Raw genomic sequence first — 26186 nt, forward strand, 5'->3', positions numbered from 1 at the left:
TTATAGCACAGTTGCTTATGAAATTTCAGTAAGAGTTTTGAATAGGTAAGAAATAATGGAGAGTGACAATTATTTTTAAAGAAATGTTTGAGAAGCTTACTGTTTTTTCTTACCTCTAAAAATAAAACCTAAGAAGTTTTTCTAAAAATGCATTGAAAAGCAAACCTAGATTTCCAATGCTATTCAAATCATGGGTTATATGGAAACATAATAAGCGTTCAGCCCCAGAGGTATTATTGCATACAGTTATAAGGTCAGATATTTTTGCTCTGTAAAAATATTATATACTGGTTATGCTCCAAATTACGGCATTTCTGGCTCTGGACCTGTAGTCTCAATTTTCAATTGTCTTATTTGCTTTATATCGTCCCTCACAGCCAGCTTCCTCCTATCTCCCTGTTCCCTTTGAATGAACTTTTCTCAGCAGAAAAGGTTTCCCTGTTAGGACTCATCTGGCAAAAAAAAAAAAGGATTAAGTTTTTGTGCAGATATACATTAAATGGAGAGACAAATAAATGGGGGCAGGCTGTCATCTCAGGTCACTTTTTATCTGCTTCCCCTGGAATCACATTACAAAGATCCCAGAATCGCAGTTTTCTGTTATTAATCTATATTTACTGTTGTGACAGTACTGGACACACTAATCTTTGAGAGGGCTATTGTGGAAGAAATACATGGCACCCCTTTTAACAGTATCCATTGCTGTTTGATGTATGTATACCTACTTCTGAAACATAGTCTAGACATGGTAGGAGTAGCCGTAAGCCAAAGAGAACATACTGTTTACTTTGTCCTGTAATTGGGGACTATTACATTTCCTAGACAGCTGGTGGTTAAGCATCTTGGAAGCACTTCCAATTCATTGACATTCACAGTACACTAGATAAATAAGGTGCACTAGATGGTCAGTGCAGATTGACAACACCTGGATCAGTTCTTCGGAAATGTAAGTGAAAAATCGGAAACAAAACAAAGCTTGGGTTGGAAGAAAAGTCATTACATTTAGCAGAAATTCTGAGGGTATTTCTGCTTTCGTCTTTCACTCTTTACCATCCACAGACGAGGCTGTGACAAACATGATGCCAGCAGTCTCTCTTGTTAAATTTTATTTGATCTGATGAATTACTTTTTTCCCTCCCTCTACAGATTATTCAGAGGATAAATCCATTCCCTGCTCTTTGCAGGGGGAAAATGAATGTATAACCACATTTCTACTGGCTATGGATGAACAGGGAAGGACAGTCATTCATAGCATAGAACAAAAAGGTAAGCAAGCAGTGAATATTGCTTTTTCTACATGAAATCTGATTTAAAAACACAGGCAGGGTGAGCTATCCAGAAGCTGAGCTCTTTTAAGCAGCACTGCACCTCTTTGTGTTTGTAGCTCTCCTTTGGCCAGTGAAAAAAGCACCTCCTCAAGTACTTATTTAATGTGGTAGTAAAATAAATACTTGGCCTTTCATGAAAGATGGGCAGAATGATCCCTGGGTTGCAAGAGCAAGTTAATTTTTCTAAAGCCCTGTGCAATTCTAAGATGATGATACCAAATGTCATTTGCATTGTATGAGAAAACTATAATTCACTTTGAAATTACATATATTTCATAGATGGACAAATATCCAAAAAACTGATTGGGTATACCTGATGAAATTCTAAAATATATTTATAATTACTTTTCATGTTGCAGTATCATTAAGTTTTGAATATTTTGCATAACTAACAGATATTCAACAGATCTCTCTATATCCTTTCATTTAACATTAATTCTTTATTTACTGTTGTTTCACTACTGATTTTTCATTAAAGCTCCTAATTAAGGGATCTTTCATTAAAGCTCTCCTGTGAGACAGGAGAGAACACAGACACCACTTTTCAGCTGCCAAACAGTTTAGTTTCCAGGCAATAAAAATGCCCCCCCCCTTTTTTTTTTTTGGACACGCCTAGTGTCTCAGTGCTAAATGTTAGTTATGTTTTAGGGAAAGCCATGCAGATTTGTAACCTTGTTCTGTTGGCGCAAATGGTGTTTATTTCATTAACCTTTTGTGTAGCCTTTCTCTAGCATACATACATACATGTGAGAATGAAAGTGATTTCACTGCACAAAAAGCAGCTTCTACCATAAGAACAGTAGTCTGGTTTTGTATAGGTTACTATTACAGCAAAGATGGTTGTGACAAAGCTAGTACTAAAGAAGCACATCCCTTTGTAAACTACACTCCTAAGACTCAAGAATTTAAGATTTTCTCTTCATTAAATACATTTACAATGCATTTTAAGTAGATCTGAAAAAAAAAGTGAAAGAAGCATCTTAAGGAAGGCACAGTTCATTAAACACTGTGTAGCAGCCCTCCCACAGCTCTACAATGACCAACTTTGCTGTCATCTGCTGTTCTGCTCCTGGCCCTTGAAACTATTGTGCTGTGGCAGCTGCGATGCATGCAAACGTGAACTGAGATGAGACCTCCAGAAATGCTCTAGAAATTGATTTCATTTATGGAACCGAAGTCAAGACAGCACCAGTAGCCAGAGTGTTAACCCACTGCTCAAACCAGACCCCTCAGAATTAGTTAAATGATGACATCAAGCAAAAAGTAATGTGAAATACAATCATGTAAGCCAAATAAGACTGAAATGAATTTTTCGATGTCCTTAAACCATGGTTCAGCAGAAAATTTTGTAAAATAGTAGCATTCACCGACTTTCATGAGCAATACTTTTTAATGTTAAAATAATCAAACTTCTTTGTGTTTCGGCGAAGCAAAAACTTCAGTTTTGACTCTCTGAAATATTATATGATAAAGTTTGTTGCAGAACTTGAAATGCAAAATTCCTTCAAATTCTTCAGTCCAACGTTTTCAGCAAGTCTAATGGATTTTTTTCCTCATTGTTTTCATGAGTGAAATGCAGTTTCCTCTATTTTCTCCATATCATTGGTGACTTTACCCTGACATAGATCTCGCTAGAATCTTTTCCTCTGCAACACACTGAATATCAGTTAATTGAGGTAGAGCTTCAGCTGTAACATTGTAAAATTCATAGTCTTGTCAACTCAGCCCTGTTTTTTAGAATTACATAGACACAGATCTGAAAATAATTTTCTAACTCTTCTCTTCAGAATCTGGGTCTGTATCCAGCAGCTACTAATCAACACGGTAAAAGAGCAGTGGAAGAAGTTAGCAATTAATTTTTTTAATATTTTAATGCAATATTTTTCAGACAGTTTCACAAACCCTTTAGCAAGCTAGCAGGAGGAAAATAACATGGACTTGAAGGAAAAGGCATGCACAGCTCACAGCAAATGAGAAGCCCAGCATGCCTCTTGGCTGTTTTTAATTGCCTAAAGTTTATTGATTGGATATCCACAGTCATAACTGGTTTTGTTTCCACAGATTGCCCACAGCTTCCAAATATCCCAATGATAATGGTGGGTGTCACCCTTGCTATCCTCCTCATTGGCGTTGTTTTACTTTGTATATGGAAATTACTGGTGTCAGTTCAAGACCGAAAAGAGGTGGCCAAGTTTGAAGCAGAAAAATCAAAAGTTAAATGGCAAACGGTACGTTAAATGCATTGATTTTACATAAAGTTCTTTAATATGGTTGCATGCTGCACTACTGCCTTTAAAATTCTGTGTCTTGGTTTTGTTCTTTTAAATTGATAGATTTTACTGGTAGGTTTTCACTACATTTAGTATTCTATAAAGTAAAATTACAATTTTTTTAGGGATGAAAAATAGCTAGAGTTCAATCTCCTGGTTTAATTTCTTCCACACGTAAAAGCATGTAGATAACATTTTTTAATTAGTTGGTTTTTAATTAGTAAGTCGCCTTTGATTAATCTTAGCAAAGTTGTTCACTGCCTATGTAATTATCAGAGGTGTACCCCTCTTCCCAGAAACAGAGCCTGTTTTAGGAAAGAGAGATTATTGATGGCCTCTGTCATGATGAGAGCCCACTCACACAGAGGAGCAAGGAATGTAAGCTGTCCAAAATGTAGGTAAATGCCAGAGAAATTCAGGCCTTATCTTCTATCTATAGCTTGCGGACGTCTAATGCAAGCTTATACCGCATGTTCCCTTTTCTTCTTTCCTTTCTGCCCTTGACTCTTCTGCTCTTCTGCAAAAGCTTTAAGACTTCTGAGGCTCTTTGGAAAAAAGCATGTTGAGTAAGCGTTTCTGGTGGGTGTCAGGAGGACAGGCGATATGCTGCCGTTCACCCCACTCCATTCTCGTACAAAGCCCTGTGATTGCAACATTTCTGCAAGAACGGACACTGCTGGCCTTTCAGCTTTTGAGATGGGAAAAATCAGTTACTTACAGGCAAGGCCACTTAAGAATGTTTTCTTAATCCTTCGGGAGAGCTACATATGGTAAGAGGGAAGGGAAAGATACACTTGACAGAAGCATTTTAATTTTCTTTTCTGTCGCAAGAGGAAATGATAGGAAGTGAATGATGAGAGGCCAGGATTAAAAGCCCGGGTGGGACCTGCCCTTCTCCCAACGCATGGCAGTCTGTGTGGCTCAAGCAAGAGGACTGTGACAAGTCACACCTCACCGCTGAGACACTATCTGTGCTTTTAGAATGGTCTAACCACAACATTTGATACACAAATTACATTGGACATATTTTGTAAGGTATTGTTTGATGATATGCATTACTTTAATCTGGGAGGCAGATGTGAAGGGAAGCATGTTCCTGACCCTAGACTGGTTTGTGCTGCCTCATATAGACCAGTCTGAATTTCAGTAGCTTGGAATATAAGTGAGTTGCTGAAGGCTATTCTAAAATGATCAAAGGTACAAAATTACTTCTGTACAAAGAATAGACCAGAAGTCCTTGCTAGGGAAAAGAAACAGGGGGAGGAGGGTGTGTTACTGGTCTATAAAATTATGACTGGGGAAACTGAAGATAGGACGTTTGTTCACTGACTTTTCCCATAGAAGCACGGTGAGATAGCAGGCTCCACAGCAGCCAAAAGACATCATTACACAGCACTTGCTTAGAGCATACAATTTATTTCCAAAGATATTCTGGATGACAAACGTTTGCATGGATTCAAAATGTTTATAGACAAATCCACAGAAGGAGGACATCCCCTCTGACCCAGGAAGTTTGTGAAACGTGTCAGCTTTTCCACGGGCAGCCCGCGTCGCCCGCTGTTGGGAACACATTACTGGGCCAGACAGATGTCTGGCCCGAGTTTCTCATGAAGTAGTGTACAAATCATCTTATTCTGCACATTGGAAAGCAGAGTAGTACTAGCTGGTGCATGTACGACCTGCATCGTAATGCTGGGTCAGGAATCATGGACCAAAATGATCCCTTTGCTGAAGAGATACGCTCAAGGCAGTGGTGTGCAGCTACACCTGCTTGCAGCTGAAACAATGCCAAGATGAGTTAAACATTGCATGACTCTCATTTCTTCTGTTTTGTTTGTTTTTTTAGGAAACAAATCCACTGTACAGAGGCTCAACAACCACTTTTAAAAACGTAACTTACAAGAACCAAGAAAAGCAAAAAGGGGCCATGGCTGCAGATTTCTATTAGCACCTCCGACACTACAACTTAGTTTTACTGGCAGGAAATCGAAAAACACTTGTTTCTTCTCAGCTGATTATGTGATATTTGTTTGCATGTTGCAGTGGTATAATCATTCTGTTAGAGAAAATATATCTTGTGTTGGGAAAACTATAGATAACATATTAGTGGTAAAGGTTAGTAGAAATATTAAAAAAAACCCCTTTAATATTAAAGCCCCCCATCTTAAAAAAAAAAGCATCACAAATATTTTTCATTTTCTCATTAATACTGAGGGTTAAAAATTATCATGTCAGCCTATTTTTGTGAAATTAGGTATATACAATGAGCTGTATACTACTTTGTTCATACACACAATCCCATATATTTGTGTTTACGAATGTATTTGTGCCAGTCTATTTGGTGGGCTGGTTTAAATTTAAAAAGATAAATTTTTCATGAATGCTGCTTAAACTACTGAGGTTAGAGGTTCCTCATATCACCTGTGGGACTGAATAGTTTTTCATCAGAAACAAGTAGTGTTATTGCCTATCTTCTGTGTATCTAAGGTATACAGAAACATATCCTCTCTAATTCTTCTTTCTTGTCCTGTTTCACTCTTTCCTTGTCCTTGTTGCTGTTTGATGTTCTTTAAAAACCCAGTCCCTGGGGTTATCTCAGGGAAAGCTAAATCAAGCCCTTACTCACTTGCAGAGTTGTATTCTGTTCCAGGCATAGACTGTTTTTTTTCCTCCTTTTTCCTTTAAATTCTAGTAGAGAGGATCCAGAGCAGAAGATAAATATTTGTAAATTACAGACCCCAGTAGAGAAACTTTAAACCAGAGGATTACCAGAACTCCATTTCACCATTTACATCCTATTTAGGGACTCAAAATAAACCTCGCATGCTGGACCACTATATGAACTGTTGCAGGAGCCCTTTACATGTGGGAAAAGTTCACATACAAAGACTCAGTAGCGCACACAAAGACAGTACTCTTTTGTTGATATATCCAAAATTGTGAGGTTCTTTCAATGGCCAGCAGCCAAACCATTTATTAATGTATGAAATAACGTATTCAGCTCTTTTGGGCTGTTTTGGTTTTTTTTTCAAACTAAGCAACAAATAGATCTATGGATTCCACTTCATATCCATTTCCATGATGTTAATGAGGATTTTTAAATCTCAGTTTTAGCTAGTTACTAATGACTTGCCATAAATTCTTAAATTGTAATGCTGTTATCATGCATAGCACTAAGAAAAAAAAAGCCCCAACAAAATCAGCTAACATGCTGGCACAAAAAATTACAACATTGGGCTATTTTAAGCTAACAATAATGTACTTTACTTTTTAATATCACTTTTCCTGTGCGTTTTTTAGTACTCTGGAATAGATGGTCAAAATGAACATATGAACGTACTTACAAAAGAAGACTTAGAAATCAAAGGTACATCAACACAGTCACAGACAAACAATTACATACATTCCCTATGGTAAATCATATATTTGATCTAAAAAGCTCGATGTCCATTTGTAATAAATATTTACAAAGTCTGTGCAACTTCAGTCTCTACATCCTCTACAATTCCTGGATGCGAGACTGATATATTAGCTAGCTCTGACCCATGCCTGTTTTAGGGCCTGATCCAAAGCCTACTGGAGTCAATGGCTACAGATGAGGATCTAGTTTCAGTGAAACTATTAGTTTTGGTTTACAAAGATTGTTTTGTTTAAACAAACTGGTTAATACTGTCTATTAGTGAATTAGAACCTATAGTATATATTTCTGTGCAAAGAGAAATAAACAGTATCAGATGCCTTTGGAAAGAAGGTGATGCTATAACCACATACTAAATACAAAATTATTGCAGTGTGAAGGAAATTATGGCTGTCATTAACCTGGAACAGATTAATTACAGGTTCACATCTGTACTCTTCAGTATTCCTGCATATCTCATAGTGGAAACTGTTCACAGACAAAGGCTTGCATCTGCAGCCCTTCCAACCACTAGACTCCCACAGATGTCAGTGCAAGTTACACGTGGGACCAAATCCTGTTTCCCTGGCACATGGATAAACTCAGGGGAGGCAAAGCTAGCCCCTGGATTCTGTCTCAGATTCCACTTGGATCCTGATTGCCTAAGGGACTAGGGAAATCTGGATTTAGCCCATGTAAATTATCTGTTACTCTCTTGTTTTTCATGTAGGAGTCATCAAATGACAAACTTTCTCTGAAAGAAATGAAAATATTTTTATTACTTTTAAAGTAATAAAAATCTATACTGTTTATTAAATACCTTTTAAGTTCTGTTTCTGAGAAGGCTGATTCTGCTGCTCAATATTAGGGTTGAAAGCCCTTCTTCTGTAGGTCACCCATTTCAATATTGAAATACATTTCAGTATTCAAACGTTATTAACGAAGTGGTGTTTGCATTTCATATCAAACACTTGGTGGTCTACATTCCCTGTTCCTACAGGAGATTTCATTTCACAAAGCTACTCGCTCTCTTCCCATCACTTGCATCTTCTGATCATCAGCAAAGATCCGATTTGGTATGTAGACTATGTTTACAGTCCAATTACTCCTCCTAGCAATCTCTCTCCAAATTATCAAAGATGTACAGAAATCAGCCAGTATGTTTTGCAATTTCCCTGCTGTGACTGACTGTACTATAAATGTGCTGTGCACCTTCAAAATCATCAGGATGGAAATCACTCAATTAAGAATTCATCAGAAGAGAGAAAATAGAAGGGCTTGGTGAGGAAGGTCGCTATTATTGAGGGATATCAAAGAACTAGGCTCATTCATACGAGCCATCCTTTTAACAGCATTAATTTAGATCAAAAATTTTGACTAAACCCCCAGATTTCAAGAACTTTCAAGATCTTACTCGGCATTCACCCTAGAAACAAGAGTGGTGTTCATCTTTATTAACTATAGTATTTTGGTCTTGTAGCATTTGTACCAAAGTTCATCTTTTTCTTTTCTTTTCTCCACCAAATTATGAGTGGGTTTGTGTATGGTGAGTGGGATGAAAAAGTCTTTCTGCTGTTTTCATGAATATTGTTTTGACCTGAGGCTGGACCTTGACAGTGGCCAAAACATTTTTTAATAGTAATACTTCTATTCACTGAAGAGTTAAACTGAATAAAAGACTAATCATCAGCAATTTTATGGTATTTGTCTTTTACAACCTGTAGAATGGTAATTTCAGTAATGTATGTTAAATGGATAATTTTTCATTTGATTTATAAAATTTGCATGTTTGCCTGTATTGTACACGTCCAGATGGCATTCGACTTCACTTTGTAATACAACTAGTGGGTAATGAGTCTGGGATACAAGACTCGGATGTCAAGTGCAATACTCTCCATGTCTTGTCTGCCTTTATACAGAAGTTCAAGTTTGTTTTGCAGTGGGCATAAGGGAGTTATTGCCCCACAAAACTTATCACACGCAATCTAAAAGTAAAAAAAAGAAAATTTTTATCTTAGTCTATTTGAATGAAACAGGTAAATGCCTCAACTTGTTTCTGTAAAAAAGGAGTTATTTAACCTTGAATAAAGATTGTAAAATTGAATGCTTTTTTTAATATACTTTTATTGTTCTTTTTTAATTTTCCATTTTGGCATATCATTGTTTTCACATGATTTGTTGAATCTTAGCAAATTTCTCATGCTTTGGCATACCCTAAAGCTTATTTTATAACTCCTCTCCCCCCTTTTTTAAGATAGCACATGAGATTTAACATCTGGATTTTCTTCTATTTGTGATCCTTTTACTTTTCAAGGAAATGAGTTAATGGATGAATGCTGTAAGCGACCTATTTCTGGAACTCTGATTGATTACATATGGCATTCTTAAATTGCACAACTTGCTTAAAGCTAAAGATCCACCCATTCCATAAGTGTAACAGCAGTAATATCTTCTTGGAACTACACGGCAAAGTGCATATTTTCTCTTTAATCTCTTTAATGCTTTTTTCTAATGAAAAGTCGTGTATTTTGATGTCTGCTAATTTCCTGCTCTGAGGAAGAGAACATTGCTCTGCACCCTTGACAGAACTGTATTTAAAGTCTATTGTATTCTCCAGGCACACAATAAGATCATGTTCTCTTGCATTTCACAGTGGATTGTGAAAACTGAAACTGATACAATTGCATAATGTATACTCATGGCATGTAATTTAGAAAGCATTCTACCTCCAAAAGTCAATACTTTTTTTGGTTTTGTTTGGTTTTAGGAACGGTTTGTGCTTAGAAACTTTTATTCTGTGTTTTCACTGATGTACATATCAGCTAATATTGACAGATAGCAACAAAAGCACAATAATGACAGGTAGTGCAGATAAATATAAAGGCTTTGGCTTTTCAAAGATCTTGGTAGATGAGAACTTTGTTTCCCGAAGCTGGCTCAGTCTCTCTCTTCTGCCAGTCATCATGCAAAAGCAGAGAGAACCAAAAGCTGATTTTCATTGCAACCTCTCCCTTCCTCATGCTATTTACACTACAGTTTAGATTCATTTTTAATCAAATTGGACAATTTAAAACAGTGTCAAGACATTTCTGTATTCAGATAGATGAAGTTCTCAAGACATGATGTATTTTTTTAAAAAGCCATTTTTCCACATGGTAACTTTTCTCAACAGTGGGTTTTTTTATTACTGTTTCCACATTTAGAATAGGTAGGAGTGTAAATAAAACCAAGGTCTTAATGTATGAAGAAACAGGAAATTTCTATTTAGTGTTCAGCAGTTGGATGTTACCTGTGTTTGGAAAAGTGTGTACCACCAACTTCAGGCTTCAAGGTTAATAACTCTAGTTCAAGGGCAAATTGTATCTCCTGTTGATCTTCTTAGGTGAGAGGTTAAAACCTGCTTTCTCTAAAACTCTCAACTGACTTAAAAATCAGACCTATAATTATAGTATAATTACCATGTAACAAACTCTCAGTATTTTAGGTTATAGTAGATTTGAAAAAGGACAGATTAAACAAAAAACAAAAAACAACCCACCCCAAACCAAACAGGAAAAACAAACCAAACCAAAACCAACAACAACAAAAAATCCCCAATAGTCTCAAAGGTGATGGAGAAATTAAGCTCGAAAATATATCAAACCAGGAAAAGAACAGTTCAGCCTAAGGGTCCTAGAAATCCTTAAAATCAATGAATTGTTACAAAAACTTTTGACACACTCCCCCCCCACCAGTGTCTGCAGGGAGAGAAAGTCCTTTGGGGTAATGTGTCATGAGCCAACACACAAGGTGACAATCAAACAAACCACGGTCAAGGAAGAGAATTTGACTTTTTACAGATACAGTGGTCTGTACCTCTCGTATTCATCCTGGAGTACTTGCAGCTACTGCTTCAAGCTGTCTGGGACAGCAGCTCCAAGAAACCAGTTCAACATCTCCCTCCCATACACCACAGGTTTTGGATTCCCCTTCTGATGGTCTCTGAATCTGGCAGATACAGAGCTTTATCAGAGAGAGAGGCTTCTCACGGAACATAGTATTTACTGTGGGTGATTAGTCAGCATCCCAAAAGTGCTTGTGGAGAGACTGTCCCATAGGGTTTGTCCACTAGCGGCACTCTGGAAATTCATTCCAAAATACACCTAGGAATTTATTGTGGGCTGGATAATCCACATGAAAACTGTGTAGACAACATTCACTTTGAATTGGACTGGTCTTAATCTAGTTCCTCTTTATTCCAAAGTAAGGACAAGAGTGTCTGAACATGTTTAATTCAGTTTATGTGATTTGCTGTGCAGTCACCGATTTAATTAATTCAGATTAAATTTTGAGTTCTTCCATGTTGAGATTCTAAGGAGATAAAGGAGGAGAAAGATGAATAACTGGGAATTTTCCCGCCTTTCTCCATATCAAAGGCCGAGATACCTGGCCTGACTGGTTTAATAGCATCGGTGGCAAGTTGTTCCCCCTGGTTAGAAAGTTGTTAGAGCCTTTCAGTGACTCATAGTCAGAGCATCTACTCTATTGCAATTAAAGCACTGAAGTTTTTTGACTGCACATTTGTAGCCTCATGATAGTAAACAGAATTTCCCTGCACAGAAATGATGCTATTCTTGCAAGTGTCTGGTTCTCTCACAGGAACAATCCACCAGCAAATGCTATTCTCCTGCTACCTGAAATGAGCAGTGACTAGAGATCATTGGGTTTTATCAATCTAATTTCATTTCTCGTGCTTGCTAACAGATTTTCCATTTGGGCATGGAAGGATGCAAAGGAAAATATTTTTGCTTTTTCTATTGTCTTACCAGCATAAAATTCAGAGAAGAGTGCAGAAATTTTAACAAGTGGTTCTCTGGTGCCTACCTGTATATGTGTGTGTGGATATAACACAAAATATAATTATATAAGTAATGAAGACAGATTCTTCCACTGAGTGAAGCCAATGGGACCTCTGGCTTCCAGACTTCCTTAAATCCTGGTTCTTAAATCCTCAAATATGAGACTGACTGTGTATCTGATTTACCACAAAACAAAATATTGATGATAACAACAACAACAACAACAACAAAGTCTATGCATTTTTATTGAATACAAAGTAAGGTATCTAATGCAAAAATTATTCCACCTGAGAAGAAATTGGTTAAAGGAAAGAGGCAAAGTAAAATTGCTTTGGGTTTCTCTGCGTGCGTGTTCTCTAACGAGCACAGTAAATGTTTCCATTAGCTGTAGGATTTGTGAGTCTAAATGTGTATGCACGGCTGCGAAAAAAGATCAGCTCTTCTGCGAAGCAGTGTACCAGCGGCAAAGGCACACCCTCTCCCAACCTGTGAAGTCATGTCAGCACCGGGTGCACGTTATGCCCTAGAATTTCTGCAAGCGTATATCCTTGTTCTGAGTGTTACACCCAGGCAAGTTTTTTTTCCAACTAGATTGATGGTACATTGTTATAGGTTGTCTGTCCTTCCTAAGTTGTTGTTCTTAGTCTCTTAGTAAATGACAAAGCTTAAGGCTATGCCCAACCCTCACTTCTGCCCACTCCAGTTTATACCAAAGCCAAGCCCAGCTCACAGACACACTCCTGTTTCAGACACGGTTAAATCGGCAGGATGCACAGAGAGGCAATGGGACCCAGCAAGGGGTGCTGTGGTGGTGGCCACTGGAGACCAGCAACTGCAGGCTTGGACTCCTCCTGTGCTGCCTTGCAGCTCTGCTGCCAAACTGCCACTGCTGGCTGGTGGGGCAGCGTGGGCATGCAGACGTGGAGGGAACACACTGACGGAAGGACTTGTGCTTGAAAGCATCAGTTTTCCTGGTGCTGATAAAAAGTGTCCTCAATGCTTCACTGTCAGAATCAATGTCCACTCCCATTTTTTATAGTGGAACCTGCTTATTCCCTATTACCCTGATTTATGAAGCTTCGTTCTGATAAAACGAAGAGGGGTTGTGCTTAAGGAATTGGTTAGCACAGGGTAGAAGACATATCTGGCCAAATAAATCAGGAAGGGTTTCGCCTACAAACCTGTTTGCATATGATTAAGAGCCACAGAGAAAACTATCAGGCTGTCAGATGCATTTAAACCATGAAACAAAAGTTGTGAAAGTTTTATGGGATTTATATTTATTCTAAAATGTCTGCTAAGCAATTAAATGATGGCTTTATTGGTTTGTTTAAAAAGTATAACATTTGTTGATCACTGTATGTGTAATTTCTGGTATTGAGTACAATGAGTCATAGGTTTGTTTAGTAAACAAGTCTACAGTCTAATATTAATAGCTTTTCTTGGGAACACACTAACTACTCTTTTGTAGCAAATCTTTGCAAAAATTGTCTTATCCTACTATTGATTTCACTATAATAGTACTAACAATGGAAGGCTCCCTCGATGGCAGCCATGTATGTTTTAAGCATGCTGACCCTAGGTTAGCAAAGTACTTAACGTGTCTCAGTTACCTTATAGATGTAGGTGGGCATATACAAAGACTTGAAGTCATTATAAGCACATAAATGCTTAAAATTTAAGCAACAAATTAGCTTCTTTTTGCCAGAGTTAAAAATTTAAACACTGAGATCAGTTATGTGACAAATTCTTGAAATGCTTTAACCGGTGGATCAGCTGTACGTTACGGCTCTGAGCTCTGTAAACCTGCGCTAGTTAACAGGGATAGGAAGACTCTGGAAAATACCTCTAGGCATAGGCTGTCTAGGCCAACAAATTCAGACGTGGGGCAGCTGGGAGCAGAAGTAGTTAAAAGCTGCATGAAGACTGCAGACAAAAATAGAGTTCTACTGAATATTTGCTCTTTGCATGTAATTCCCCTTTCTACGGTGCCAGTGTGATTTAGTTTTGCTCTACCGATCCAAAGTCCTGACCTAACACTGGCTTTTCTCAGAAAAGGGAAAATCCAAGACTGTTCCCTGCACAACATGGTAGCGTCCCTCCCCTCAAGGAGTGCAGGAAAGGATGTTGAAAGGGTAAGAGAGCGCCACAGCCACTTCCCTGTTTTCTCAGCGTTCCCTGCAGAGATGCTGACAGCACGTTTGGGATGCTGCAAAGAACTCTCTTCACTCTCTATTTTACCCATGTCCTTCTGGCCCCACTGCTGAGAGGCATTTGGAACTGCAGTGTGTATAATTTATAAGCATATGTGTATTTTTGCTTTAGTTGCAGGTAGTTAAAATTACGTGAAACACATGGTATTGGTGTGTATGTATTAGTGAAATGAGGATTTGCTTAAAAACCTTGAATATGCGAAAAACACAGGTAAGGCGGGCAGATTTGGTACGCAGTACTGTATTGGGTAAGCGTGGAAAGGGAACCCTTGTGAGAAAAGGACAAGAATGGCAAAAAAAATGACTGTGTTGCATGGAAGGATGAATGACATAGCAGGTGTGGTTGTGCCAAGGATGTCAAAGGGAAAGGGTAAGGCGAAGACAGGCTTTGAGAAGCTAATGGGGACGGGTCAGGGGCAGCTCTGGCCCCATTAGCCAGTTTTGTTTTATTGCAAGTATTGCAGTATTGGATTTTTTCCCTTAATGCTACATTGGATGGATTACATGAATGTCTGTCTGCTATTCAATTTGATACTACTGCCAATCAACAGCCAGTCTGACATGCTAGATTTATAGTAACAGTAAAATTTCTGCCCAATATTAAAGCATCTGTATTATAACAAACTATTCTAGATTTGTGTCAAGTGAGCATTTACTAGAAGAGGAGGGACGGAGGGCTTGGAAAGGTGAGGATTCACCAGGGGGTGGCTCGTGTGGCACAGTAACAGCCACATACGTAGTTGCTCTCTCCACTTCATGCCCATGCAGGAATAGCAGCTATCTAGCAGAGTTTTAGAAGCATGAGGCTGTGTTAATGCTCTTGGTGTCACTCTTACAAGGGAGTTTTTCACTTTGGAAAAAGAAGTTTCTAGCCTAAAGCTATGAACAGCTACCAAATAAAACTTAAGTCACATTTAGCAAAAAACCACATTCAGACTAATGAACATTAAACTGGCAGTTTGCAACTAGGAATTTCAGTTAACCTGAAACTGGCCAGTATAAGCTGTCCCATAGGGCCGTCCTACCCGATGCGGGCTGATGGGGACCAAAACTGCAGAGCCTGGCAGCTGCAGCGATTGCCTGGGAGCACGGGAGGATGGAGTGGTGTAACAGAAACACACAGGTAGAGCTGCCAAAAGGAAAAGGGTTGTCACTTGTCCTGGTTTCGGCTGGGACAGAGTTAACTTTCTTTTTAAGTAGCTGGTACAGTGCTGTGTTTTGGATTTAGTGTGAGAATGATGTTGATAACACTCTGATGTTTTAGTTGTTGCTAAGTAGCGCTCATCTTAAGCCAAGGACTTTTCAGTTTCCCATGCTCTGCCAGCAAGCAGGTGTGCAAGGAGCTGGGAGGGAGCAGAGCCGGGGCAGCTGACCTGAACTAGCCAAAGGGGTATTCCATACCATGGAAAGTCATGCCCAGTATATAAACAAGGGGGAGCTGGCCGGGAGGCGCGGATCACAGTTCGGGAACTAACTGAGCATTGGTCAGCAGGTGGTGAGCAATTGCATTGTGCATCACTGGTTTTTTTCCTTCCCCCCCTTCTTTTTGTTGCATCCCTTTTCATTACTATTATTATTATATTTCATTATTACTATTGTTAGTATTATATTTTACTTTAGTTATTAAACTGTTCTTATCTCAACCCACGAGTTTTACTTTTTTTTCCTTTGCTTTCCTCCTCCTCACCCCACTGGGAGGGGGAGGGGGAAACGGCTGCGTGGTGCTGAGTTGCTGACTGGGGTTAAACCACGACAACTGGGCATGGTTGGGACATGTCAGAGGAGGTAGGGAAGGTGGAAGCAGTGCTTGTAGTGCCTGTAGCTGGGTGTAATTGGTGTGGCAGAGCTGATAAATGAGAGTAGTTCTGTGTATGGGGTAAACAGGAAAACTTTTAAGTGAAAGGGAAGATGAATACAAACTTGGGAGCTGACCCGAGATGCCTGGGAACCATCATTTTTCAGAGCTAAACAGGATCTAGGACGGTGCCTCTGAAAAAGAGGAAATTGTTGCTTGCTGGGTATGGCTAATGCAAGCAGTTTTGGTCCTGCTTTTTCTTCCTAGCTGTTCTCTGGTTTGGTATTCCCATTCTGGCTGGTAGGAAAAACAAAATGGGACCTGCCCTCAGACTTCAGATTATGAGCAGAAATTACGGTGTGAGAAGATGCTGAGCAAATAACACACTGGATCTGTGTGTGTGCCTTGGAAAAGCAATGGGTTTGTAAGAAAATGGAATTAGCGTGAATTTGATGAGGGCTTGTATTTGTGGATGAGGGCCATGAACATGTACTGGATTCATATCTGTGTATAGGCCTCATACAGAAGGCTCAGTTAATGTCTAAGCAAAGATAGGGGAAAGCATTGAACATCTGTATAGACCACCTAAATAGCAAAGGCAGATCAGCTCAGACAAGTGCATATATATATTGTCGTGGTTTAACCCCAGTCAGCAGCCAAGCACCACACAGCCTCTCCCTCCCTCCCCCCCTTCCCTCCCCCCCAGTGGGATGGGGAGGAGAATTGGGAAAGAAGGCAGAACTCATGGGTTGAGATAAGAACAGTTTGATAACTAAAGTAAAATACTAACAATAATAATAATGAAATATAATAATAATAATAGTAATGAAAAGTAATATAACAAAAAAAGGGGGAAGGAAAAAAACCAGTGATGCACAATGCAACTGCTCACCACCTGCTGACCGATGCCAGAGCCGCGATCCGCGCCTCCTGGCCAACTCCCCCCCGTTTATATACTAGGCATGACATTCCACGGTATGGAATATACGGCTAGTTCAGGTCAGCTGCCCCGGCCATGCTCCCTCCCAGCTTCTTGCACACCTGCTTGCTGGCAGAGCATGGGAAACTGAAAAGTCCTTGGCTTAAGATAAGCGCTACTTAGCAACAACTAAAAACATCAGTGTGTTACCAACATCATTCTCACACTAAATCCAAAACACAGCACTGTACCAGCTACTAAGAAGAGAGTTAACTCTGTCCCAGCCGAAACCAGGACAATATATATATGGGTCCAAGTATACACAAAAAGAAAGAGAACAGATCGCCAAATCACTACAGCAAATGCCTTGAAGGAAGACAGGTAAAACTTCAAATAAACAAACAAACAAATAAATAAAATTGGAAAGTTATACAATTTAATGTGCAAGATAATATAAACTATGTCATCGTTTACTTCAGAAAATGTTGCCAACCATGTTGGTTTTACAAGCCACTGTGCCAGCAAAGCTGTCTTATTATTGTAATTAAGTAGGTATAGCTTAGCTATAAATACCCAGGCCAGCTGCACTAGAAAGGATTTACCAGTTTAGTAAGAACAGAATAGATTCAAGGTAGTAAAAAACTGTTTAGTCAAAGAGGAAGATCTGAATATCAAAGAAAAAAAAAAGGCAAGAAAAACTACTCAGAATTAATAAGTTGCTAATTTGCATTTAGTAAAATATTTACAAAAACATTGTTGATATGTTCATTATTAGGAATCTGTAGTCAGAACGTGCTTACTTTGATCTTACTGAAATGAGCAGAAAAATCCACATGAGGTGGGGCTCCTTCCCACAGCCCAAAGCAGCCTCGTTTTTGCTCACTGGCACCTTTATTTTTCAATGTAGTACCATGAACACAGCGTGCTCTCTCAGTGTGACCCAGAAGCAGGTTCTGGAGCAAGAGAGCCCTTTTCTGGAGCTCAGTACTCAAAGCAGTGGCCAAATACTCCTAAAGAGATGTAGGCAGTTCCAAGTGGCCAGATTTTCATAAATGGCTCATTAACAAGCTTCTCTCTCCAAACCTGAAATTCTCTGAAAGCTGCAGCTTTCCTGAGCGATATGTTAGAGTTCCTTGAGAGTTACAACCCTTCTGTCTTGCAAAGTCAGGTCACTTCCAGAACAGCTTGTTCAGCAATGTTTCCTGCTGTTTGTTCTCTGGCAGACATTTTTATCATCTGTTAAACTGGGAGAAACCCATCCAGTTATCTGCTGCTTTCTAAGTGTTTGGCTTCACTTGCTTCTCAATTCCTTCTTCTACCAAACTACCAGTGAGAAGCTCCCCCCAAGCCCAGAGGTTTCTGTTTCCATCCTTGTATCATGATTGAGGTGGGCATGGGGGAACAGAGGCTCCGTTCAGTTAAGCTCCAACACTGTGCATTTATTTTTATAATTTATGTATAATTTATATATATTTATATAGTTGTCTGCTATGCATAAAGAACAATGCAGAAACATGCTTATGCAGGTTAAAAACTGTCCTGCTGATTCCAGTAAAACTACTCTATCTTTAACCCAGAGGTTCTGCTTTCAACGTTCCCTCTGCTATTCATAGCTTCCCTAAGACTGAAACTCAACCCAAGTGGGGCAGCTCCTGCGAATATTCGACTGAAGACAGAGATTAACAAAATGGAAGAAGGCAATCGTTTTTCCCCATGCCAAAATGTAAAATGACTTCGAGCTGATAAGCTGACCTAGCTAAAAAAACAAGTCTCTGAGTGGGGTCTGTAAAAGTGGGGATGCTCAGGGACAGAGCAGCAAACCCATGAACACGGCCTGTGCTGTCAATGGTCTCCCACCTCCAGTGTCTCTGTGTATTTTCTGGTTCTTTTTGGAATAAAAGTACCTGGAGTGTAGGCATGAGAAAGTAAGTGTTTTCAGATGGAAAACAAGATTAATACAGAGCTTTTTGTCCGCTTGAATCCACAACCCTGATCTGGGCAGACGGCCCGAGCTGCAGGAGCGACGTCTCCAGGCCCGGCCGAGCGGTCTCCGGCGGCGTCCCCCCTCCCGGGGACGCGGGCGGGGGCGGACGGCTCGGCGGGCGGCTCCAGCGTGACTGCCGCGACCTCCCCTGCGCCCCTCCCGCCTACCGCGGCCGCACGGAGGGAGCCCGCGGGCCTCCCCCCCGCCCCGGGCCGGGCCGCCCCTCCTCCCCGCCGCGGGGCGCCGCCGGGGTGGGATCGCTCCTCCGCCCTCCCCGGGGCAGGGCTCGGCGGGACCGGTGCCGCGGAGCGGAGCGGGAGCGGGTGGGCGCAGTGCCGCGGCGATGCTGGGCGTGCGGCTGCGGCTCCTGGCGTGTTGCCTGCTGCTCGGCGGCCGCGGCCCGGCGCGGGGCGCCGGCGCCCTCAGCCGGGACGAGGTGCCCTCTCTTCGGAGTGAGTGACGCCTCCGGGGCGCGGCCCGGGGAGGGGGGGGGTGTGGGGGTGCGGGGCGCCCACCCCGCGGGACCCCGCGGCGGGTCGGGGGCGCCGTTGGTCGGGCGGCGGCGGCGGTGTCCCCGCTCCGCGCCGGGCTGAGCCGTTCGGCCCCCGGCCGCTCCCCGGCCTCGTCCTTCCGTGTGGGGCTTGCAGCGGCGGGGAAGCCCGCGGGTCTCCCGCTTCGGGGCCTGCCCCCCGCCCCCGGCAGAGGCCCGGCGGCTCTGAGCGCTGTGGGCGGCCAGGACGTGTCAAGGTGGGGGCGAGTCTCCCGCTGGGGTCAGCCCGACCCCGGCCGGGAGGGTTTGGGCAGGGCGAAGGTCTCACCCCGCAGAGGGGTGAGGGGTTTTGGAGGCGTGAGGGGCCCAGGGCAGGCACTGAACACGTGCGAACCTGCCCCGCTGGCTGCGCCTTGCACCCTTTTCATCCTTCCCGCTTATTATTCCGCTGCCCATTGCTTTTGTTGCACCTGGAGGGAATGTAGATGATTTTTCTCTCATTTTCAATAAATTCCAGTTATTTTCTCTATTGCCACATAAGCGATTCTCACTGCTGTTGGGGGGGAAGGAAGTGGGAGGTGAGGAGGAAGGAAATGAAGATATCTTGTTCTTCTAGTTTTGTTACAGCCGTTTATTTACTATTAGCTGTGTTCAGCCTAAGTGCACAGGAACTTGAAGGTACTCGTCAGCTATCATCTCTTCATCTGTGGCTTCACATCGTCTTGAGGCTTCACTTCTGGGAGTTTGTTTCTTGTCACCTTGTCCTTGTATGGAGGGGCCTGGATGTAGGAGAAGCAGGATGTTTCCAAAGGCCTCCCTCCACCCTGTCATCTCCTAAAGCATAGGCTATCATCTCCTTTTCTCCTTCAGTCCTCTGGTTCTTGCGGGTTTATAGAGCCCCTTGCAGCTCTTCATCTGCAGGATTTTGGGCACAGAATCCTCCCCGACCCCGGGAGCTTTGTAACAAAACCCTTCTATGAAAGCATCTGTGAAATGGATGGTGTAGCTTTGCAAGCTGAAAGGAGGCGAGCCCTAGAGGCATTCCCAAGGCTTGGTGTTGCTCCAGTTGTCTCATTGCCCCACTTGACGAGAGGGCTGAGCTGGGGCCCACGGAGCTGGCACTGAGCCTGCCATCTCTCATGTCTTACTTCTGCCTTGAGCTGGCAGTTACCTGGCAGTCCTCAGGCCAACACAGCTCTCTTGCCAATTGCATTTTGTAGTTGGGGGGCAGAAACCACCTTCAGAAGGGGGCCGTGTGGCTCAGGAATTATGGTCTGGCTGTTCTTGGCGTAAGTTGCCACAGAATGAAAAAGAGAAGCATGATTCACAGGGATCATCCAGCTGGGTTATTTGTGTAGACTGTGTAAGGCCCTTATCTTTTCTCAGCAGTCGTTGCAACTCTTAAGAGCCTTACAGATAAAGGCATTCAAAGGTTGAGAATCCTTCATCTTTGGGTCGTAATGCTGCTCCCCCCACCCCCAGGAAACTGCTGCATGGGAGCTGCTGTGTGCTGTCAAGGTGGAGGTAGACTGGGAGTTTGCATAAGTAGTTTATTTAAGTGTGAATCCCAGTATTGTGGTGAATTAACCTCATTAATCAGTGTTTACTGGTGCTAACAACATGCCAGCTTCCACTTATCTAGCAAATTAACAGTGTATTTTCTTGGTCAACCAAGATAAGACTGCTGTGGGAAAGACATACCCTAGCATGAGAGGCAGAAGCCCTTTCTGGCCATGTAGATAGAGACGCCTGTGTCACGCATGAAGGACTGGGTTGGATAAGAAGGATGAAACCAGCACAAACTGCACACTTCACAGAAAACTCAAAAGCAAAGGGCCAAGCTGGGTATCTGTCACAGAGTGTCGTCTGATGGTTCTTCAGTGAGCTCAGACACCTGAGAGCTGTAGAGATACGATGGATTAAAGGAACCTTGCTGTGCCCCAAACGGTTAAGGACTTAACATAGGACAGCTGATAGGTGCTTGGGAGATGCAATTACATGTAACAGGCTGATTCTCAGCTGCTGCCAGTCAGAAAGGCCTGTCCCTGCTCCTACACCATCACAAGCTCCCAATGCCTATAGCCACGTGGAAAACAGCCCCTTACCAGTGATACAATCTGCAGTGTGACTCTCTCCTCTCTGCAAGTCAGACTGCTTGATGTGCTCTGTGCAGAATCTGTAACCAAAAACCTCTCCATAATGTATATCCTCTCTGTTCTGCTTGTTGTGTGTACGTTATATTGGTGAGCTGATCTCCTGTCTGTCTGTCACACAGCACTGTCCCACTGCTGCTTGAAAAATCTTTCTTTTCTAGAGCTACACCTAAACTGTATGTACTAAACCCAGACACAGCATCTGGGTGGACCCCTGCATCTCATACTTTAGATGTGGGATATGTCAGTTGGAGAGGTTTTTTTTATTATAGTTACTGCTTCAGAATGTTAGGTGTAGTGAATTACAGCAGCTAGAAAGCACACGTGGCAGAAATCATCACTGTAAAATTTCAAGGCAAAATGGAAGTGCTGCTAGGGTTTTCAATGCAGAATCTCCCAAGGCATAAAATAAATATCTCGCCAGTAATGTGAGAGGAACTCCATGGGTTAATTACCATTGGATTTCAGAGTGAGTGAAGTAGCTGAGCTGTTATAGGTTTATATTTTGCTGATTTCCAGTTGCTCAGCTGCCCTCATTTTTTTCAGTCTATATGCTCAGTTAAACATTTGCTCCCAAGACATTAAACAGCTGACTTTTTTTCACATACTTAAAATGTGATGTCACATAGTTCGGTGAATTTCTACATGATTCCAAGAAAGCCGGGATGTCAGGCTAACCCCACAATATCTGCTGTGGTCCAGGGTAATCATGTATGGTTGAACAATATGCATCCAGTAGGGAAGGCATACTTTAACCCTTGGCCACCAGCTCTCATGGTATAGATAAATCCTGCCCTTTTTGTATCCTGTTTATGATGCAAAATATTTTCTTTCTGCCTCTATAGTTGCAGAGAGTGAAGAATGAATATGGCAGAGAATATGGCAATGTCAGCCTTAAACTTTTTAGCTTTTACTTTAATTGCACTCTCCAGTCGTCCCCCCCCGAGAATTATTTTACAATATACAGTATGACTTCTTGTAACACTTAAACCTGTACTCTGTTACTGGGTATTTCTTGGTGACCACTGGTTTCTTTTCTTTGACCATGACTGATGTTTTTGGGCACCCCATTTTTTTTTGGCTATCCAACTTGAGAAATATTACCTAGCCTTATTTTTGTGATCTTGCCAGTGGTCCACATGTTAAAAACCTAGCTGGTAGTAAATTTAGACCAGTACTCTGATTTTTTGAAGTGCCAGTTATTCCGATGGATATTTTCAGTTTTCTTCCTAAATAGCTCCAACTAAAACATTTATCTTTTGATATTATTGGATCAATTGCAGTATTCTACAGACTGAAAGTTCTTTTTTTTTTTCTGTACAGATAAAGGGATATTTATTATCCAAAGTGAAGACTCCAACTTGTGCATTAAAGTGGACACGGTTGGCCTTGTTCTGGAAGACTGCGGTCAACTCTCAAAAGACATGTTATGGAAATGGGTATCCAATCGCCGTCTTTTCAACATAGGCAGAAGTACCTGTCTAGGACTGAACATCAGTAGGCCAGAACAGCCATTAAGTATGCTTGAGTGTGATTCAACTCAATACTCGTTATGGTGGAATTGTGATGGAAAAGCATTAGTTGGTGTATCAGAGTACAAATTAGCCGTTGAAAGCAGCAACCGTATTGTGGCAAAAAAAAAATCTACTTATCAGTGGAAACAGTACATGTCCTATGATGAAGACCTTTGTGAACACCCATTTCAAGGTAAAAATAAAATTTTGTCATAGAAATGTAGATGGGAAAAGTTTTCAAAAGTTCTTTTGAAGCAAGGTCAGGTGCTTATGATACCTTCCACCCTCTATTGTGGTTTGGGACTCAAACTTTGGTTTTTTTATATTCAATGGATGAGGTGACCATACCACACAGTTGATTTTTTTCCTGATCTGTTATATGGACCCAAAAAAGCACCAGTATCCTTGCAAACCAGGAAATGCTAATTTCAAATCCTCTGTAAAATAAAAAGGGGAACTAAGGATTTGCTGTTGCCTGTCCTGCAGCTTTCATTATCAGATAAACCCAAAGAGAGATAACAAAGGATTTGGAATTCCCGTCACTGAAAATCAGTCTAATCGCAGCGTGCATGAACTGAATGTTTGCAACGTTCAGCACCTGGACTCTGAACGTGCCAAACTTTGGAGCAGAGATCAGGCTTTTGATTAATCCTGCTGTACAGCTAGCGAAGGCGTAGGAGTGTATGTCAAGATCCAGGTCTGCAGACCTGAACAGTTTTCCAGGTATAAGGACTAAGACAAACCCATTGACTACAAATGGCAACAGACAGACTGTACCTTGACCCCTTCCTCGGCATTTCTGTAGAAGGAAAGACCTAATGTTTGCGCAGCGTGTCTCAGACTGGAGCAGTTGATTCTCCCCATTTGAACTGGGCGTTTGGGTTGCAGATCTGGTTTCAGTGGTTTCCTCTGTAGGTGTAGCTGGGCTTGGCCTCTGCTCTCACCAAAGTCCTTCCTTTGGGACCTGTGATAACTGGGAAAGCACTGTAGCATTCAATCTCTTCTTTAAAACTTAGTGGAGTTTATACCTAAGACCAGACAGAAAATATTAAAACTCACAAAAAGTCTTCGCATTTGCGATGTACACATAGCGAGATGAAAGTAGATCTGATTTAGCCCTAGTACTGCAACATCTGGGGGAAGAGCATCAGCCTTAGGCAGGTGCTTCTAGGATAGTTTCAGAACCAAAGTAATTAATTGCATTGGCAAAATCTCTTTCACTTCTAATTTCCATTTTCCTCCTCCTACCTCAGCTTATGCGCAAGCAAATGCAAGCCAGCCTGTTAGTCCACCAGGTTAGGGGGACATCTCTACCTTCAAAGAAAAAATGTATATAACTGTGATGAGAGGTCTGTAGCTGTTGAATTTGGTTTCTTGCCAGGACTAAGATAATCCCTTGCACCTCTGTAGCTAGCAGCATGGTAGCGGGCAAGCAGAGAAGCAATCCTGATTTTTTTTTTACCCATGTTCTTTGTATCATCTGTTCATATCAGAAGGCTTTAAAGGGGATTTACAATGTGTAAACTGCTTTTTTATATGTGCACAGCCAGCCATTAACTCTGGAAACCTCTAGGAACCTGGCAGTATGTACTGATTCTGTAGTTGAAGGACTTTGATCTTTAGGCTATCAACATGGGATCTTTGACAAACAATTTCATTCTAAGTGTGATTGTGGTTCTTTGACCTTTTGTAGAAGCTCTGAGGTTAAGGAGGCACTCACTGAGGTAAAGCTTTTACAGCTTTCAGTTGCACTGGATTCTCTCAATATTTTGGTACTCAAAGTACAATACGAATATATGTTAAATATTTTATAAGGCATTAATTGATTGTGACAACAGATGTATGTAACATCAGTTCTTTAGCTAGATTATTATTCCCCATGGTATAAAAACGTATTTTTAAAAGTTTATTTAATATTCCTTTGTCTTTCACATTTCCTTTCCCATAGAATGACAAAGAGAATGGAAAAAACATTAGAAAACCCCTTTATAAAGAGTGGGAGGAGCAGGGGAAGTAATGCTAAATTGCTCGTCTGTCATAGACTAACAAATAAAAAATAAGTAGAGTTTACATCTGAGTGTGTACTGATTCTGCTATTGTTTTATGTAGTTGTTGTGAAATGTAAGTGTAGATTTTATACGTTAATTGTTCAGGGTTTGGTTTTTTTTTTTCAATTGTAGTGAGTTATGAGAATGTGCCTTGTTTCATGGTGACAAATTTCATAAACGATTATTTCCAAATTCTGTTCACTGAAGTTATACTGCTCATACTTGTAATGCTGTGTTATCAATTATAAATTAAAATTAGAAAATAACTTCAGACATTTTATTTTTATCATCTGCTAAAAACGGGAATAATGAAATAGGGGAGCAAAGAAATTTCTGTGGTCTGCATTCTTTTAATCTCTGCATTTTGTTTATTCCAGAAACATACACCTTGCTGGGAAATTCTTTTGGTTTTCCATGCATTTTTCCATTTAAATATAACAACAAGTGGTATTATGAGTGTACCAGAGATGGAAAGGAATTTGACTGGTGTGCCACAACAACTCACTATGAACAAGATGAAAAATGGGGGTTTTGCCCAAATGCTGGTAAGATGTTGCTTGTCTTATCTCTCCCCCCACCCCTCAAGAGTATCTTTGCTCTTTATTAGTAATTCTAGGACACACTCTGTTTTGGATTCCTTCCCTTCTGTTAGAGGGGAGTGTCTCTTTAAAAAACGCAGAAGACAACTTTAGCAAATTTTATCATAATTTATCATGTTTGGCCTTTGGAGACCCAAGTCCTCATCCCAAAAGCAAAACTATGGGGGGTGAGCAAGAAGATGTTATTCTGCGCAGCCCATTGACCTTGCCCTGCAGCTAAATCTCTCTCTCCTCTGTCCCAGTGATATATAGGGAGCTTCTGTGAAGCATGTAAAGTAAGGGTTGCTCTTGCAAAGTCACGTTCTGCTTTTGACTGCATTACATCTTGCACATTCCTTTTGTTCTGTGCACTACTTGGACACGTCTTGGGCCTAAAACACTTAGAAGCAATAGCTTTCAAAATACTTGCTATCAGAAAGATTTTGGATGTATAATCTTCATGAATATTCCGGCTTCTTGCATAAATAAGCAAAATAGTGTCTTCTGTCAGCAGAAGTGGTTTGGAAAAGCCCTCCCTGCTCAAGCTATGTTTCAGATCTCTGTTGCAAAGCATCTTAAAAACAGCTGTAAATGTGTCTTTGTAATGGGGATTTCTGGGCAACCATTAAAATAGATAGTATTTTCAGCTTTGCTTATAC

The 26186-nt window shown here is 41.1% G+C and overlaps 2 protein-coding genes across 4 annotated transcripts in view; both read left to right on the forward strand.

Annotated features, from left to right (window-relative positions):
* The window catches only part of ITGB6 (integrin subunit beta 6), a 31864-nt gene extending 26228 nt beyond the window's left edge, over positions 1-5636 (forward strand). For all 3 annotated transcript variants that reach the window (XM_050899742.1, XM_050899743.1, XM_050899744.1), the window contains 3 exons: positions 1147-1266; positions 3390-3556; positions 5445-5636. In XM_050899742.1, the coding sequence (XP_050755699.1) occupies positions 1147-1266; positions 3390-3556; positions 5445-5546 (389 nt within the window). In that variant the 3' untranslated portion in view covers positions 5547-5636. The remainder of the gene's footprint in view (positions 1-1146; positions 1267-3389; positions 3557-5444) is intronic.
* A 13451-nt stretch (positions 5637-19087) lies between these two features.
* The window catches only part of PLA2R1 (phospholipase A2 receptor 1), a 44205-nt gene continuing 37106 nt past the window's right edge, over positions 19088-26186 (forward strand). Inside the window, exons 1-3 of the mRNA XM_050899626.1 lie at positions 19088-19196; positions 22711-23094; positions 25327-25494. Coding sequence (XP_050755583.1) covers positions 19088-19196; positions 22711-23094; positions 25327-25494 — 661 coding nt within the window. The remainder of the gene's footprint in view (positions 19197-22710; positions 23095-25326; positions 25495-26186) is intronic.

The sequence above is a fragment of the Gymnogyps californianus genome, chromosome 7 (genome assembly GCF_018139145.2).
Source record: "Gymnogyps californianus isolate 813 chromosome 7, ASM1813914v2, whole genome shotgun sequence".
Classification (NCBI taxonomy): Eukaryota; Metazoa; Chordata; class Aves; order Accipitriformes; family Cathartidae; genus Gymnogyps; species Gymnogyps californianus.